The 16712-nt window shown below is 38.7% G+C and overlaps 2 protein-coding genes and 1 long non-coding RNA gene across 17 annotated transcripts; 1 reads left to right on the top strand and 2 right to left on the bottom strand.

Annotated features, from left to right (window-relative positions):
- Positions 1-910: 910 nt before the first annotated feature.
- On the top strand, positions 911-2712 carry LOC126851703 (uncharacterized). Its single transcript, XR_007687727.1, has 2 exons — positions 911-1301; positions 2217-2712. It is a non-coding gene; the product is annotated as an uncharacterized LOC126851703 (long non-coding RNA).
- Positions 2674-5517, bottom strand: LOC126851702 (uncharacterized). 2 transcript variants are annotated; one of them, XM_050595935.1, is made up of 7 exons: positions 4713-5517; positions 4351-4563; positions 4037-4218; positions 3753-3951; positions 3492-3663; positions 3270-3405; positions 2674-2853 (listed from the first exon to the last, which is right to left on the bottom strand). In XM_050595935.1, exons 1-6 carry the CDS (start codon positions 4983-4985, stop codon positions 3296-3298), a joined length of 1149 nt encoding a protein of 382 aa, XP_050451892.1. In that variant the 5' UTR covers positions 4986-5517; the 3' UTR covers positions 2674-2853; positions 3270-3295. The 2 variants fall into 2 exon arrangements, with proteins under 2 accessions (XP_050451892.1, XP_050451891.1); XM_050595934.1 differs by having other exon boundaries at positions 2674-3405.
- A 138-nt stretch (positions 5518-5655) lies between these two features.
- On the bottom strand, positions 5656-16481 carry LOC126851701 (zinc finger protein 91-like). Of its 14 annotated transcripts, none has more exons than XM_050595926.1 (13): positions 14772-14992; positions 14194-14404; positions 13784-13832; positions 12925-13732; positions 12402-12626; positions 12053-12253; positions 11541-11966; positions 10856-11335; positions 10048-10335; positions 9181-9633; positions 8700-8836; positions 8335-8450; positions 5656-8227 (listed from the first exon to the last, which is right to left on the bottom strand). In XM_050595926.1, the coding sequence occupies exons 4-13, from the start codon at positions 13486-13488 to the stop codon at positions 6174-6176; spliced, it is 4944 nt and encodes a 1647-aa protein (XP_050451883.1). In that variant the 5' UTR covers positions 13489-13732; positions 13784-13832; positions 14194-14404; positions 14772-14992; the 3' UTR covers positions 5656-6173. The 14 variants fall into 14 exon arrangements, with proteins under 14 accessions (XP_050451883.1, XP_050451881.1, XP_050451880.1 ...); XM_050595924.1 differs by having other exon boundaries at positions 12925-13711; XM_050595923.1 differs by lacking the exon at positions 14772-14992 and adding an exon at positions 15973-16481 and having other exon boundaries at positions 12925-13832.
- Positions 16482-16712: the final 231 nt, after the last annotated feature.

Here is a 16712-nt window from a genome sequence, read left to right as displayed (position 1 = left end):
TTGTTTTGCCATTATATATCGATTTGATTAATCGGCTTTTGATGAAATTTTTAAGATAACATCGCATTTATAATATAGCAAGAAGATTTAATTGATAAGAATAGAGCAGGTGCTACACCAAAAAAAGAAGAAAAAAACGAGTTTAGTGAAAGATATTCAATTTAATTATTTTCAATTTATATTTTGTTTATTTTTGCTTTCTTTTGTTTCTTTGTATGTCCTTTAGCAGTTGATATACAAAAACGTTTTACATTGGATATATAGACTTATACAGGGTGATCCGAAATAGTGTCCTTAACAGGTCGTATTCCTGAAAGAATTCTAAGACGACTTTTCCTTTATGAAAATTTCGTCTGAAGCTTAGTTTTTGAATTATAAAAGGAAATAGTGAGCGAATTATGGGACGAATACAGAAGATAGGCAGAAGCGGCGCATCTCACCATCCGATTGGTGCTGTATTCCAGGAAACAATGGACGAGGACACGCCACGCGTGGCAAGAAGTGACACGGTGGCCAATCAATTTTTCGCTCTAATGGAAAAATTGTAAATTGATTGGCTACCGCGTCGTCTCTTGCCACGCGTAACGCGTTGACGCGTCCTGTGTGCAGGAGCCCAATGGTTGCATTCAGTAGAGAAAGCACTCAGTTATCGTCTAGTCAACACTCGATGTTGATTTGTTGGTTCTAAAAGTATGAGCCAATCACGTTCGATTGTTACTGAGTTTCTCTGCTGAACGCGATCATTGACGTGCAGTGTATATATATCTTGTTCAGTTTTTGCCGTTAAATTTGATCTGACAAATCTGATCGCGCCACATCTACGCCTCCCTCTACCTCCCGGTTCGAGGCTCGCGATTGGTTGGACGCGATGATCTTGTTCGATGTTTGGAGAAGGAACTTGAAACGTTAGAGTCGTTAGGGATCTCAACGTTCATAAACAGATGACCACGCGAAGGGAGAGACAACGTTCCACGGTCTTCAGCAACGATGGCGATCCAAAGGAGAAGGCGGCTGCGGCTAATTTCAACGATCATCTAACATGTTACATGGAGAATATGCGTTACCTCGAGTCGGGGCTTAAGGTATCTCCGACTCGAGGTAACGCATCTTTTCAGAGTAACGCAATTCATCATAGAGATCATCATTCGAGAGGTGTAGCCGTGTACGAGATCCCGGCATGGACTCTCCTGGAAGTCTCGTCGTGCAGCTTTCGCGTGTGCAGCGAAAACTGCACGACGAGACGGCCAGAGAACCCGCCAAGCTCGAGATCGACGCTGGGATAACGAAGATTTCAATAGCAAGTGAGTAATGCTATATATTCTCTGAGAGTTTTTCGTTATGTTCTTTCACATTGTTTCTTTATTCGCGAAATGAATAGGAAAGACAAATATTAATCTTAAGAAATTTCATCCATATCGAAATCTTTAACGTGCTTCCATTTCAATATGGCTTCTTCATTGTTCGACCATGATTGGTCAATTCGCTTAATGGCTTCTGTTCGTCTCACATGGCTCTTCTCACACAAACGCTTGCCACGTGACAAAAGGCAATGTGGTAGCCAATTAACTTATAATTTTTCCATTAGAGCGAGAAATTGAATGGCTATTTCGTCGCCTTTTGTCACACGGCAAGCATTTTCGCTTACTGTATGCAAGAGAAATTTATAGCTAATCAATTTGCAGCTTTTACGAAAAAGCGGCAATTTTATTGGCCATGTTTCTCGATCCGAGAATTTGGACCAAGTTCCAGAATTATGGACACGAGGCTTATATACGTTTTTTTTTGTGTGCCACGACCCTAGCTTTTTATCAAAAGATGAGCGAAAGACATCAGTTACACGCGCCAGTGAAAAATGTGTATATAATATCTGTTATATTTACGAAATAATAATAAAAATAAACGAAAAAAACGCATTTTGCAGCTTGCTTATAAAATAAAACTAAACTTATTTACAAAAATAAATAAACTTATAATGTTATCTTAAATTAAATTATTTTAAATGAAGAAGTTTTATATATATATATATATATATAAAATTTCTCTCATGCTAATATAAAAGCTTACGGAAAATGTAAAAAATGTATTTACATTGGAGATACTTATTTGAGTGGCACCTAATCAGACACATTGCCTATTGGTCAATTGAAAATAAGGTTCGCTGATTAATCAAACGTGATAAAAATGACTAACATTTTTATTTGGCATATGTTCTCTAGATTGGAAAAGAAGACAAAGGACTCGTAGATAGCAGAGAAGGAAATTAACCGATTAAAAGTATTGCTCGACATTGAGAAACAGGAACATATCGAATAATTCTTGTAGTACCTGTCCTCCTCTAAGAAGATATTCTGCAGCTACAAGAATTATACAACCAATATGAGGCACAGATGCTAATCGAGAGGAAATTGAATTTTTATATGAAAACAAGGTCAAGGATATGGCATCTCATGCTCAACGTAATAATGGAACCATCAGCATAGCAGAAGAATTAAGACAGATACACTTTAGAATCAAAGCAGCCTACAATGCACGAATCGAGTTGAATATCAAATAACCTGATTCGTGCATTGTAGGCAGTTTCGATTTTATTCTTGCTCTCTGTGTCTGTAAGTTGCAAGCGAAAAGATATAATATATGATATTAATTATGTTAAGAATATTTGTAAACCTAAAAGGAAGCAATAAATGTTTATTCATTCATTCAAATACATTATATTGCAAATAATATATATCCTTTCTTTGTTATTGATCAAAGTTATACTCATTTTTTTTATTTAATGTTTATTCTGATTGATGAGTGTCACAAATCGTCCTGGAGGTCTGCTTTTGTAATTTCTATATTATCCCTGTCATACTATTAAAAAGAATAATGTGGAATTTAGTGTAAAGCTTTTTTGACATATCGTAAAATGTGCACGTCATGTGTAAGTTAATCTTAATTAATCTCATTTTGATGGTAGTCCTATTCGTCTTACAATATTACAATGAAATAAAACAATCTCGTATATCTGTATTAAATAAAGATATAAGTATCAGGAATTGAAGAAAACACTATGTGAATGCAAAATTTAGAAACAGAAAGAAGAGAAATGTCGACCACAGCTCAAAAGATAAACGCACAACTTCTCTGTTACTATAATATTCGTACGTTTATTTTTACAAATAAATATATAAAAAATTTCGATCAAAGATATTAAATTTAATAAATAGAGCTATCTAAACTTAATTAAAAATATTTTCAAAAATATTAATTTTTTTAAATATGTATACCTTTTTGAAAAAAGATTCTTTTTTGCTCATGCACAATTAGCAATTGATAGAAAAGCCTGATTCAGTGCTGGTAAAAAGGCTATAAGATCTCTTATATTTTTACCAACATTAGGTGACCTGTGATTGTACAAATTTCCTACAATTTATAATACAGATTAGGTTATATCTCATTTATATTATGTCATTTTTATTCCACTTTTTTATTTAGATCAGCCTAGTTACCTATTAACCATAAGGTTTCCCTTCTAATATGCATATATTGATGTGATAATAATTTATTCAATAAAAGACACAAATCCTCATGTGAGTATTTTGAGTTCTTTAAAAGAATATCAGTTTTATCTTCACAAGAATTATATAATGTATTACCTAATATACGTATAGATGCAGTAATCTGAAAAAGTGTAATCTTAAATTTTGTGAATCTTAACTTTTAATTATACTTTTTTTTACGTACAGAAAAGAGAAAAAAAGATAACAAACCTCACTGACATGAGCTAGTTCATCCGTACCAAAAAATAATAAATGAAGATGATCAACAATTTGTGGCAAAATAGAATGCAAATATGTCGTGCATATTGTTGAAGAGGATAACAATGCTAATAACCAAATAAAATTTGGATTTTCGTTTAAGAATTTTCGCTTTATGATACTTTCAGCAAGCTGTGCCATATCACTTTTTCTGTAAATATTAAAGCTATATTAAATATTTCTATATAAGCTTAACTACTACATATTTCAATACATAAAATGAATGATACTTATACGATATCTCATGAAAACCAATATGTACATAATGTAAAAGTGCATATATTACAGATGGAAGTATCGAATCATCACAATTAGATAACAATAAAACTAAATATTTTAAACAATGCTGTGCATGTAAAATCGAAAAAGCCACATTGCTTCCTGCAATTAAATTACCAATTGTCCAAATGCACACATCCTGAAAAGAGAAGATAAATTTATGCACTTTCTAAGCTTCTATGCAAGCTTGACAAGTGACAAAACTGAATTGGACAGAACTGTATACTGATATTTTGCTCTTTTTTGTTTAATGTTAGTTAGATAAACTTACCAGCAATATATAATTTAAGCTTTCTAGTTCAATAAGTAGATATGGAATAATTGCTTTTCCCAATGCTGTACAAGCTTTTGAATTTCCAAGAGCAATATTACAGCAGCAATTGGCTGCATATAATTGTAAGGTTGAATTGTTACCAGACAGATCACGTATCAAGCCTGATAAACTTTGATCTACTCTTAAAAATGCATAAATATTTTCCTCCGACTAATAAATACAAGAAATTAAATAATATTATTATAGTTTACTATTTATTTCACCTCTTGTGATTTATATAATTGTATAGAATATGAATAAATTTATATGTACAAAATGTCAAATAATTTTAAAAAATAATAATTTTGTGAAAAATGTACCTGGATAAGAGCATTAGGCAAATATCTATAATCTTCAAGAGTTATTCTTTTCTTTTTAAGAAGCTTTGCTCTCTCAATAATATACTCAATTGAAAACAATTCATTCTCTGGACATTCTCCCAAGTTTTTGCGATTCTTATTCCAGGCAGATGTACGATTCTGCTTTCTTTTTGTCAAGGTAGCTTCTCTCAATTCTATTCGAACATTTTCAACCGCATTACTGTCATTTGATTGCTTCCCGGTTTCGTCTATTTCTTCGTTAGTAGTTTGCATTTCAAATCAAATTTTATCGTATCTTTGTTAAGCAAATAACGAAATATTTTAATAATTGATTTGAATAACCTTTCTCTATTCGCGTTTCTCTTGCATCATAAATTGAAATTGTTCTAGAAAATTTTAAAACTTTGCCCCGCTAATGAAGAAGAAAGAAAACAGGTAGACACACATGTCACTGTATTATCACAGTATATATTGTCTGCTATCAAAGGATGCGTTCAAAAATTCTACTCGTGGGATAGAGTATCATTAATTGTCCAATCAGAACAAAAAATTTTTCCTCCTATCTTTCTGACCAATCAAACGATTCGAAACTTTCCTAGAATTAAACGGAATGCATTTTTTGTAGCTGCACTATATTATTCGACAATTCTGGCATTTGATCATAAATACATTTCTGTAAATTATTTTATAAACGATACAAAAGATATGACATAAAATATTTCTATTTTAATGTCACTCAAGCCTGACATTTGCATTGCAATTATAATCTTACTTTATTTATAGTAAATCAATATCAGATTAGAATTAAAAATCTGCAGATATAGATAAATTCGATTTTTTCCAGATAGCTCTAATAATCCGGACTATATTTATAACTTTATATATTTAGAAATATTATATATAAAGCTATAAATACAATCCGGTTTATTAGAGCTATCATATATATACAGTATGAGCATTTATTATCATACATGATTGTGTATTATACAAGACAGAGTTTCAAATAAATATTTACAGTAATGATGATCATAGAATTAACAAAATATGGCATAAAACACTTGTTTGCACATAGAATATACTCGCGTACGATCATCATCGCTTAAAATTACTGAACAATATGTTAACGATGAATGCAAGAAATTGTAACAAATGTAAATGATTAAAATGCGTGGCATCTCTACAACATGGTCGAATAATTAATATTTTATTACATGATATAACAAATTTATATATATGTATTCATAGAAATTTAGTTTCAAAATTAATTTATCGTTCTGATAAATTTTGACTCTTATCATCAACTGGAAAACAAAATCATCGATTTTTATAATGCGCACTAATTTATAATTGTTCGCGAAGTTCTACATCATCTATTTCAGACCAGTCTCTTACATAGAAAAATGTGTGCAAATATATGCCATGGACACAATGATCGTCTAAAACCGAATAAAAATATTCGATTTATGTGGCAAGATTATTCTTAGTTTCGCCTGTGTTTGGATCTACGATGACCCTCTTCTTGTTTACAGTTGAGGTACTTAGAGATAGAGAGTGCGGTTCAGTAAGTGGAAGAAATCTGCCATCGGCGCATTCCTTGAACAGGAGGTCTTTCACTCGCTGTCTTCCCTTCTCCTCATCTTTATTGTTCATTTTGGGTATCTTTTCCATCATCAGCGTCAGCAACTCGACAATAAGATACGACTCGGGTTTATATAATCTCGTAAAGTGCAGTTTGATGTGTTCACCGACGTTCTCATCTTTTCGCGGAATATAATCGCAATGCGGACATGGTGGAGTCATACGCTCGATGCCGTGGCGACGCTTGTGCGCGTCCATCACATCCTTGTCGGTGGTGGAGAACGGACAGCTGAGGCAACGAATCGTTTCCGCATCGGATTCACCCGTCGAAGAGATGATACCCTTCTTTTGCATCAACAACAAACTCTGCTTATCCTGATTTGAGGGTTGCAACGTGTTTGTCACAATGTTACCGGAAGACGCAATGACGACGGACGATCGCGAGGATTTGCGTGATGAAGTCGCGATAGCTGCGTCGGCAATGCTATCACTGTCCACAGAGATATGATCATCCTCGAACTGTCTGCGCGATGCTTGCGCTGCCGCGTTTGCCTGATGCTTCTTCAGATGTTGTATAAAATTTGCGTAATATTTGACAGAATAATCACATGTGTCGCAGCGATAACGCTGCTTGGCACCGTGTAACGTTAGATGGACCCTGTACTGCTCGCGTTTCTCGAAAGCGGACGGACATTTGTGGCACTTGTAGCGCTTTTCCTTCAAACGGCCGTTCCGCAAGTAACCTTGATAAACAAAATTGGGATTACCACGCATGAAGATACCGAATTGTGGATCCGGTGGCGGTTGCACGGACAGACCGGGAGTTGAAACTGAAGCGGATGAAGCTGCAGCAGTAGTCGGTGGCGTCGTTGCAATCGTTTCGCTGCCGATTTCGTTGTGTCGTCGGTGTACTACCTGATGCTTGACCAGGTTCTGTGCCGTTTTTGACGAGTAGTCGCAATCGTTGCATTTGAATCGATTATTCGAACCGTGTAGAGTCATGTGATACTCTAAAGCATCCAGCCTGAAATAGCGCGCTGGACATTTAGCGCACGTAAACACCTGACTTCCTCCAGGCCTTTGAACGGTCGACATGGCGTTGCTGTTTGTGTTCTCATTGATTTCGACAACGATCCATGCAACATTAGGCACACCACTATTATTGCTCTCCTGATTCCCCGCTTCAACACATGCCGTCGCGGGTGGTGGGTAACGCTGTGAATGCCCATACAGAGATAACAAATACTTGGTGCGCTCTTGATACTCGCTCGAATGCGCTTTTTGATGAGCCAGCAGATGTGTCGATTGGCGTGCCGCGTATGAGCACCATTGGCACGAATGCGCTAATTCTGTAGTATGATAACGCAGATGGATGCGCAATTCCTTCTCGCACAGGAATCGCGCTGGGCATTTGCCGCAACAATGCACCAAACGAGAGTCGTGCAAATCAGGTTCGGTGCCCAATACTGGGGTATGCGTCATGCCGAGTAAAGTGGCTAGGTCACTCGCCTGTTGAGAATCGGGCCGTGTCTCGTCGACTAGACAGTGAACGGTGCCCAGAGATCCCGCGTGCATCTCCGTATGCGCGATCATAATTTCCCGACGCGCGCAGGTGAAACTACAGTCTGTGCAAGCAATTAAGGGACCCTGAGTCGGTGTATCTACATGCATCGTCTCGTGGTCGCGTACCTCCGCACGACGTGACGAAACATAAGGACAGTGACGACACTTTAGCATCTTCGTCAACGTGCCATCTGGTCGCGATACCCAGACGAGCGGAGCGTCCGGAAGGGCTCGAGTATCTAGGAGAAGCGATGGTGGTGGCGGGGGTGGTGGGATTATACCTGGGGCGGCCTTTGAAGTCGTCGTTACATTGTTACGCGACGTTATTTGAATCACTTGTTCTATAGATGTTTCGTTCTTTGTTCGAGAAATGCCTGTAAAACAAATATATATATATATACATACATACATATATATATATATATATATATATATATATATATATATATGTTTATTTGAATATACAATTTATGAAACTTACCAATGTCGGAAATTGACACTTGTTGCAATTTACTCTTGGCATTTGGTGAGTCCATGTTTTGCTGATGGATAGCAGCCAGCTCTTCTCCATGGAGTCTAGCGTGCTCCAACAGTTCTCTGTAGCACAGCAAATAGAGAAATTATGTTGCATTGTGTATAAATATATATTATATTTATGCTTTTATAATATTATATTATGCTTTTTTTAGTACACTCTTCTTTACATATAAAATGGAAAGTTAGCGCGCATTTCTCAATATTAAAAAAAGAATAGCTGATATTGAAATTGTCATTAGCTACTATTCGAGATTAAAAAAAAAAAAAACGACGTTCATGTTCATAAAATGCGTTACCAGCGACACATACGCCTTTGTACTAACGTAGTATGGACAAAGATAGCATTTGAATATAGCTTCCAAGTTTGGCCGATGGTGCATCCTATGAAGAGACAGAGTCGCAGCATCTGGTGCTGAAAAGGGACAATCCCCACAACCAAATGGATTCTGTGAAAAAGATAAAGAAGCACATTAAATTGGATTTTAAATTTTGTTAAAGGTAGCTGAATATAAAAATATAAAGATTAAAAATAATAAAGAAAGAAAGAAAAGAAGAGAGAAAAGCATATTTCTCATTCTATATATTCATATTAATTACATATTAATAACTATTTGCATATCTAGTAACAGTTGCTCCGCTTATATTATTTAATTATCTGCTCAGGTATTATATTTATATTTTCTTTCTTTTTTCAAAGCAATATTATTCCGAGATGGGATATTAAAATTTGAGCACAAGCGCTTTACGACCGCAAGAAATAAAATATACTATTTGACTGTATAAAACTTACTCTTTCTTCGGTGGGTTCTTGATCAGCAGATTCATAATGAGACTTAACGTGTAATAAGACAGTGTCTTTATTGAAATCTCGAAAACTGCAACGTTTGCACTTCCACTGAATGCGTTTGCTCTCATCTGTCGCTGTAGATATAGAAAGTGCACCCCCACCGCTAGTGGTATGTATTGTAATTGGATTGTTCTTCAGCAGAGACTGTCCACGACTCTTGATTGCCGCCTTAAGCGGTGGTGGAGGTCGCAAATTCACGTCCACATTATGACCGTTCTGATTCGTCTCGTTCGATGGCAAAATCGTAACAGGAGATTGTGATGCAAGATCAATCGTCGGAACATACTCTTTGTTGTTGTCTACAATTAACAACTTTGTCGAGGCAAGCCCATCAGAATTGGTTTCTTCTATACTACGTTCCTCCATATGGTCTTCGTCCCACTGTTGTTGTTCTACCTGTACCAGGAAACATTGCTCTATGTAAACGGAATTTCGCGTATGACAAAATATTGAATGATGTAATCATGAAATACATTTATCAAACTATATATCTACACCGAAAATTTTGTATCGCATTCTTAATGAAAAATCGACTTCGTTTAATTTTTACATAATTTTTAAAAATATCGATCTAAAATTCTCTCGTAAAGAAAGATAAAATCGATATTTTTTTCCGTTTATAATTACTAAGAATATGCTTATAATGAATGTCACAGTATCAATCAAGGCGTTTGAGCGCCGTGGCCGAATTGTGGTGCCGAGATTCTGTCATCCCTTTCACAAGGCAAATTATTGCATATTAAATCATTAATGCTCAATATGATATAAGTCAATGAGTTATTATGTAACTATTAAGATTCATTATTTCACCTGTGCGAGGTATTTGTTATACTTGGAATAATTCCGTCGACCTGTCTCATCCGTCATGAGCACTCTGGCGGTCGTATGCACTGCGTCTTTAGCTGCTTTAAGTTTAATATGTTTTGTGATGTCCCATCGCCAGTTAGAACGATACGCGCACATAGAACACTCGAACGGCTTCCGGTTTAAATGACCGACTATATGAACGTGAAAGCGACTTGCGGTGGAAGCCCAAAACGGACAATGGGGACATTTGAATACTCGTCGCCCGGTCAGATGAGTCGGACCACCTTCAACCTGATAAAAGTTTTTTTTTTTTATCGTAACAAACTCAGAATGCCAGTAATGAACTAGTAACAAACTAGAAGAGAGATGCTCGACATCCACTATGCAATATGTAAAGCACATTCTTAATAATAAACAAAAAAAAAAAAAAAAAAAAAAAAAAAAAAAAACAAAAACGAAAATAACGAGGCTCTAATAAACATTCTCTAATTAATGTTTCGCGATACACAGAACTTCTGCATACTTCTAAGGTATATGTTTTATATATGCTAACATTAACACTAGCAATATAACAGATTTTTAACTATTTTACAGAAAATAAAAATTATAAAACACATGGCTAAAATAAATATTCATACAGCAATAAAAAAAGTTTGCTTCACATAGAATTTCTATAAACGCCCGCGTTCCATGAACAACTTTTTATCTGCTTTATATAACCTGCGATGATTTTCGCAGAGAATCGCGAAATCTTTTTGCATAATAATTTTCTTATCATATATACATAGATCATTATCATCAAGCACTGTACCGAGGATCCAGACGAATTTAGTCCTCTGAGATTCGCGTCCCAATCCATTTGCGATGGGAAAGAGTATTCACCACGATAAGACGAGGTCATGCGGACGTCCGAGCAATTCGTTATTTTCTCTAAACTACTATCGATGGACGATGTTGTGTCGTTGCGCGAATGGCAGCATTGCATGTGCACTTGAAGATCAGTCGTACTCTTGCAACGTCTTCTACACTTAGGACAACGTGTCGTACCCACGGATACGCTGAGCGCAGTGTGATGTGTCTGTTTATGACAAGCTAGTTCCTCCATGCTACTAGCTTTAAACGTACACCAGCATTTCAAATCGTTCTCGCTACTTACAGCTACTTCTGGCACGCCGTTATTATTAATCGATGCCGACGTCGTTAGTTTTTCCTTAAGTTTATCGAAGAAGGAAGCGTTTTTTCTCTCAAATATACCGGCCGCGGTATTGAAGTTCCTCTTCGAATTTGCGGCCTAAAAAATCAAATGACAAATGGTAATAACACTAACAGTAATGTATAAAAATATTATGACAAAATATAGCGAATTCGTTGGATGCTTTAGGGTGCACATAAAGATTATCGCATATAGATTTACAATAGTATAAGTAATTAAGAAAATAAAATATATGTATATTACATTCATTTTAACAACGAAAACAAATCACTTCACAACCAACCTCTTTATTTCCATACATCTTGGCTAGTTCTGTATCCCTTGCAATTTGCGCCAGCTCAGGTCTCACTCTGACCCGTGGAACTTTCAGCAGAGTCGTGGGTGGTCCACTATTGCCAATTATATTATTGGACTTAGAATTAGCTAAACTTAATGGAATTAATCGTGGCAGTGGTTTCCTTGGCTTGGGTGGAACAATCGGTGCATGACATTCCGCTAAATGACGTTGCATCTCGGAATCCCAGGCTGTTATAAATTGACATCCCTTTTCTTCACATTTCAATGCGATGCATTCAGCATTGGCTAGAGCGCTTCTCTTATCATCTATCGAAATCAATGAATGATCCGATACGAACGAATCGGTAGAGTTGGCTGATGTGGTTGTACTTCCAGTTTTATTTAATGCTGCTCGAAAGTCACTCGCTCCAACCTACAGACATATTAAACACGACCATTTAACACGACTAATCTATATCTTTTAACAAAGAATATAACAATCGTGTATGCTTGCGTTACCTGATTATAACGTTTCGGACTATTTCGTGGCTTACGTTCAAAAGCATTATTACTTTTGCGGTTGGCATGACTCACAGGTGGGTCGTGATGATACGACTCATGCACGGTTAAGCTCTGACGAATATCAGCAGTAAAATTACAAGCGCGACATTTGAAAGCACCTCCACCCCCATGATTCCGCATGTGTCTTTCTAGATTCCACTGAAAAATAGCGTTAAAAGAGACACACATATAATCTATATAGATATAATCTTAAAGTAATCGCAAGCTTCTCTTCAAACCCCTAGAAAGTTTGTGATTTATAATCACTCATCTCTCCGAATTCAAGTAGGATTATGAAGGAACAAACCTTATATGCTGAACTAAAATCACAAGCATCGCACTTGATCATCGGCATAGAATGATATTTAACATGCTTAGTATAACGCGCTCTGATGTGCGTCATGTAATCGCATTTTGCGCATCGAAAGAATTTTCTTTTCAAATGATGCAGTCTTTGGTGAGTTTCAAGATCTTTCACGTTCAATGAACACGTAGGGCAACGATTTTCGACTGGATTGTGCCCATTTTTACCCTAAAAATTACAATAAAACATATTCCTGCGAACTGATGAGTGTGTTGTCTTGATATGAATGATTCACTTAATACGTCGTCACACTAGAGAGAATTCCAATTGTATAAATGTAAAGTGCTAACGCGCAACATTGGCGCTTATCGCCTTTTATCGCGTATTTCACGTTTCCAAAAACAGTTTCTATTTAAGAAAAGATGAAATATATAAAAGTAAAAAAGAAAGAAACGAACACGAGAGCGCAAAACGGAGATAGACCTGAGGATATGAATCCGGATGGGAGAGAAACGGCCTTGCTCACCTTATACTTGTGCTCCTTGCGGAGATGCTCCAAGTAGGCCTTGATATCGGGCAGCGTTATGTGGGGTTTACAGCTCTTACATTCGTAAGAAGCTTGCTCGTTCGTCGTCTCCATCGTTCCTCCTTCGGTTCTCACCTCGATGTCCACATCAACGTCGATATCAACGTCAACGATATCGTCGCCATTGTCCGGTGTCGCCTCTTCGTTCCTGTCGTCGGTGATCGCTGTCATGGTCACCTCGTCAACCTCATCCTCGTCTTCGTCGTCGACGTCCATTTCATTCGCCATGTCAGTGCTCACCGTGTCCGTCTTCCCCGCGTCTTCGGCTTTCTTCTCCTCCTCGTCGAGCTCCTCCACCACCTCCTCCTCCTCCTCCTCCTCATGACTCGCGGCCTCTTTAAGGTTACTTTCCGATCTGCGCGTCACGTCCGTCCTCGTCCGCTGCTGCTGCTGCGATCGCGGTCGTAGTGCGCGCAACCGGGGCGGCCTTCCCGACATCTTGGACGAGAGTCGCGCGCTTCCGCGCAGATTTCTTCTCTCGCCCTTGCCCGCCGTGGGCAACATGGCGCGCAGGAATAATTATTGTTCCACCAGCCTCTTATGCGTTTCCTCGATCGTCGAGTCTCGTCATCCTCGGAGCCGATGGTCTCCGTCTGGCGACGACGATTACGATCACCTCTCGCAGCGTCCAATCGCGTCTTCTGGCTACGCGATTGCAGAACAATGGCACGGACTTTCGTCGCCTGTCACCTCCTCGAACGTCCACCCGCTTCGCGACACACTCACTCTAGAAGAGGCGATTAAAAAGCTTTATCAAAGCGATATCGCGATCTGTCAGCGCGTCGATCATCTGACTTACTGGATTGCTTTTTCCCCGTCCTCCGTCGTCGTCCTCGACACGTGTGTGGCTGTAACAAATTCCGGTTCACGTTACGACCCGAGCGGATGTGCGTGCGTGCGTGCGTGAGTGCTCGCGCGCGCGCGCGCACATCATCTGTGCGTCTCGGTACGATGAAGGAAGCGATCTAGACGCGCTTCAACGATGACGATGGGTAACAAAACGGTGGCAGTGATGGTCTGCCATATCCTTTTTTTTTTTATTCTTCATTTCTTTTTTTCTTTTTCCGCCAATAAATATAATTGACAGTTGTGTAAGATTATCTCTCTTCCCTTTCGAAGGAATAATTTTTTTCTATCCTCCATGTTTTGTCTCCACCTTGATCGTTAAACCTCCGTGTACGAGGAAATTCCTCGAGTCAAGCTACTTACTTAAGAGCCCCTATCGCGGTGTGAGATATCGCAATATCGCCGAGCCACACAACTTTGCATCATGCTCGCGAAATCATGCGCGGTGAACGGACTACGTTTCGCAGAGCGCCTAAACTTCCTCTCCTTTCCTCGCCATCTCCGCGATAATCCTCCGGAGAATGGTTTAATGCGAAATTCCTCTAGTTTAAATCGAGCGCTTACTGACTGTACCCTATCCAAAGTATATACATAATCAGCGCAAACATTATTCCCCTTGTTAAAAATGCAAAAAATACAGAAAAATGCACGTGTGACTGTACGAAATAATTTTTTTGATGCATATTTGCGGTGATCTATATCGCTGTGTGTGAACAGGATGGATAAATATGGCTACGTTTTTGATATCAAATTTTGATCGCCATTAATATGCGATCGTCTCGACCTATTATGACGCCATTAGATTAAAAATATTTTTTATACTTTTCGTTCGAAAGGAAGTGAGCTATGGATTCAGGAGGCGTTAAAGGTGGAGACGTCGCAAGAATGTACAGCTGATCGTGTGACAAGGACGGAATTGATGACCGCTCGCCGTTGCTTACCGTCGAAGAGAGTCGTTATTGGCTCTCGATTCCGCGAGAACGCAGATCGAATTTAGTAGCTAAAGTGGCTTTCACGGCCGCAAGAAATCCCACATCGTGCCACATGACGCCATGATTAATCCGCGCCACTGACGTAACACGCGCGCTCTTACTCGCGATGGGTATCCACGTTCACGGAGGAAACACGTCATCTCGATAATTTGCCTGATTGAAAATCCAGACGAAATCAAGATTCGGAGAAGCGTCTTTGAAACTTTAATTTTTCATATGTATCTTTTAAATATTTTTACGATATACTATTTAAAAAATTAAAAATTAAAATATGGCAATTATATTAAAATAAAATTATATATTATATAAATATTTATATCTTTGTTTTAAAAACCTTTATCTATTATGTAGCCTGAAAAAAATATAAACGAATATATATTTAAATCTTGATTTTTCTTCAAGAAATGATATGTTTTTTGCAAATCGAAATATATATTGCATTTGAGATTTATTTTGATTAGCTGGTGTCCTTAAGAATTAATACTCATGTTGTATAATATAAAATATATAAAATTTTTCAAAAATAATATACTACACTACACGACTCTTTGCGGGATCCCTCAATATAAAAAAAAATTAATTTGAATTTGCAAAATAGCGAATAAATGAATAAAGATTACTCAGAGTGCCCGCATCCGTGTTCGATTTTAATTTCTCGTCCCGACCATATCCGGTAGAGAAGAGCGTGGGCGGAAATGGACACGCAACGGGTCGCAGGCCGGCTTGGAAAATTCAATGGGCGCTCGTTTACTCGAGCGCGCGCACAATATTTTAGATGACGCGGGGAATCATTATCGGGTAACTCGTAGAGACCCGATAAACTCTGACCGTAGTAACTCGATTGATTCGTTCGGCTAATGGTTTCGGCATTGGTTGCGATCCCTGTCGATTATTTCCTAGGAATCGGCGCAATAAGATTATAAAAATGAATCGCACGGAATTAATTAAGCGGCCATTTTGCAAGGCTACGGTTCTTTGAGATCGGGGGAAGAGGAAGGGGGGATTCTAGGATCTACCATCGCGCGACAAGAGCTGCTTTCTATTTCTATTTGCATACATCGATATATGCTTGTTTTCATCGTTGACGAGGAATTAATGAACGCGAATGAACCGCGCGAGCCGTCCGTTGAGCGCTTAATTGGAAACAAACCTTCTGAGTGTTTTGCAAGTAGGTTATCTTGCTACCGAGGCGCGCTATCGTGGTAGAGTGGTGGCGACGACGTCGCGTGACGATTAGTGTCGCGCCAATCAACGAGAGAAAAGGTCCGAGCCCGAGGACCTACTAATCGCCACGTCCGTTCGTTCGTCGATCGAGAGTATCAAAGTTCGATGTTCCGTCTCTCAAAAGTATCAATGGCGGCATCAAAGACATCTTCCTCTTAGCTCCCCTTAGAGTTCCCCACCTCTCGATTGTATCCCTATCCCTCCTCTCTCTTCCTCTCACTCTCTATTTCTCCAACTCTCGCGCCAAGCTCTTCCGTTCTATCCGACTTCGATCGCGAATACCTCTCGTTGTCAGCGTAAACACTGGCCGACGGAGCGGATGGCGGATCGTAGGAAGACTACAAGGAGCCGAGAGAGCGAACGCAGCCCCTTCCTTCCTTTCCCCCTTCTGCCGCGCCCCGCGGTCGGTAGGTCGGTCGGACTCGACTGGCGGCAGCTGCGGCGACGACGGCGACGGCGATGGCGAGGTGGCGCAAGGTTGGGCGCCATCTGCAATTCCAACTCCCGACATCGGGAGGAAATTCCGTGGCCTTCTTCTCCGCTTCTCGTCTCTTCATCGCTTTTCTTTTCCTCGACCGTTTTTCCTTTCGCAGTCTTCACTCGACTGCTGCGATCCTCTCCCACAAGGAAAAGCGGTTATCCGAAAGAGCGGATGCTACAAAATGA

Source organism: Cataglyphis hispanica, chromosome 8 (genome assembly GCF_021464435.1).
Source record: "Cataglyphis hispanica isolate Lineage 1 chromosome 8, ULB_Chis1_1.0, whole genome shotgun sequence".
In the NCBI taxonomy this organism is placed as follows: Eukaryota; Metazoa; Arthropoda; class Insecta; order Hymenoptera; family Formicidae; genus Cataglyphis; species Cataglyphis hispanica.
This window is presented reverse-complemented; position numbering and strand designations above follow the sequence as displayed.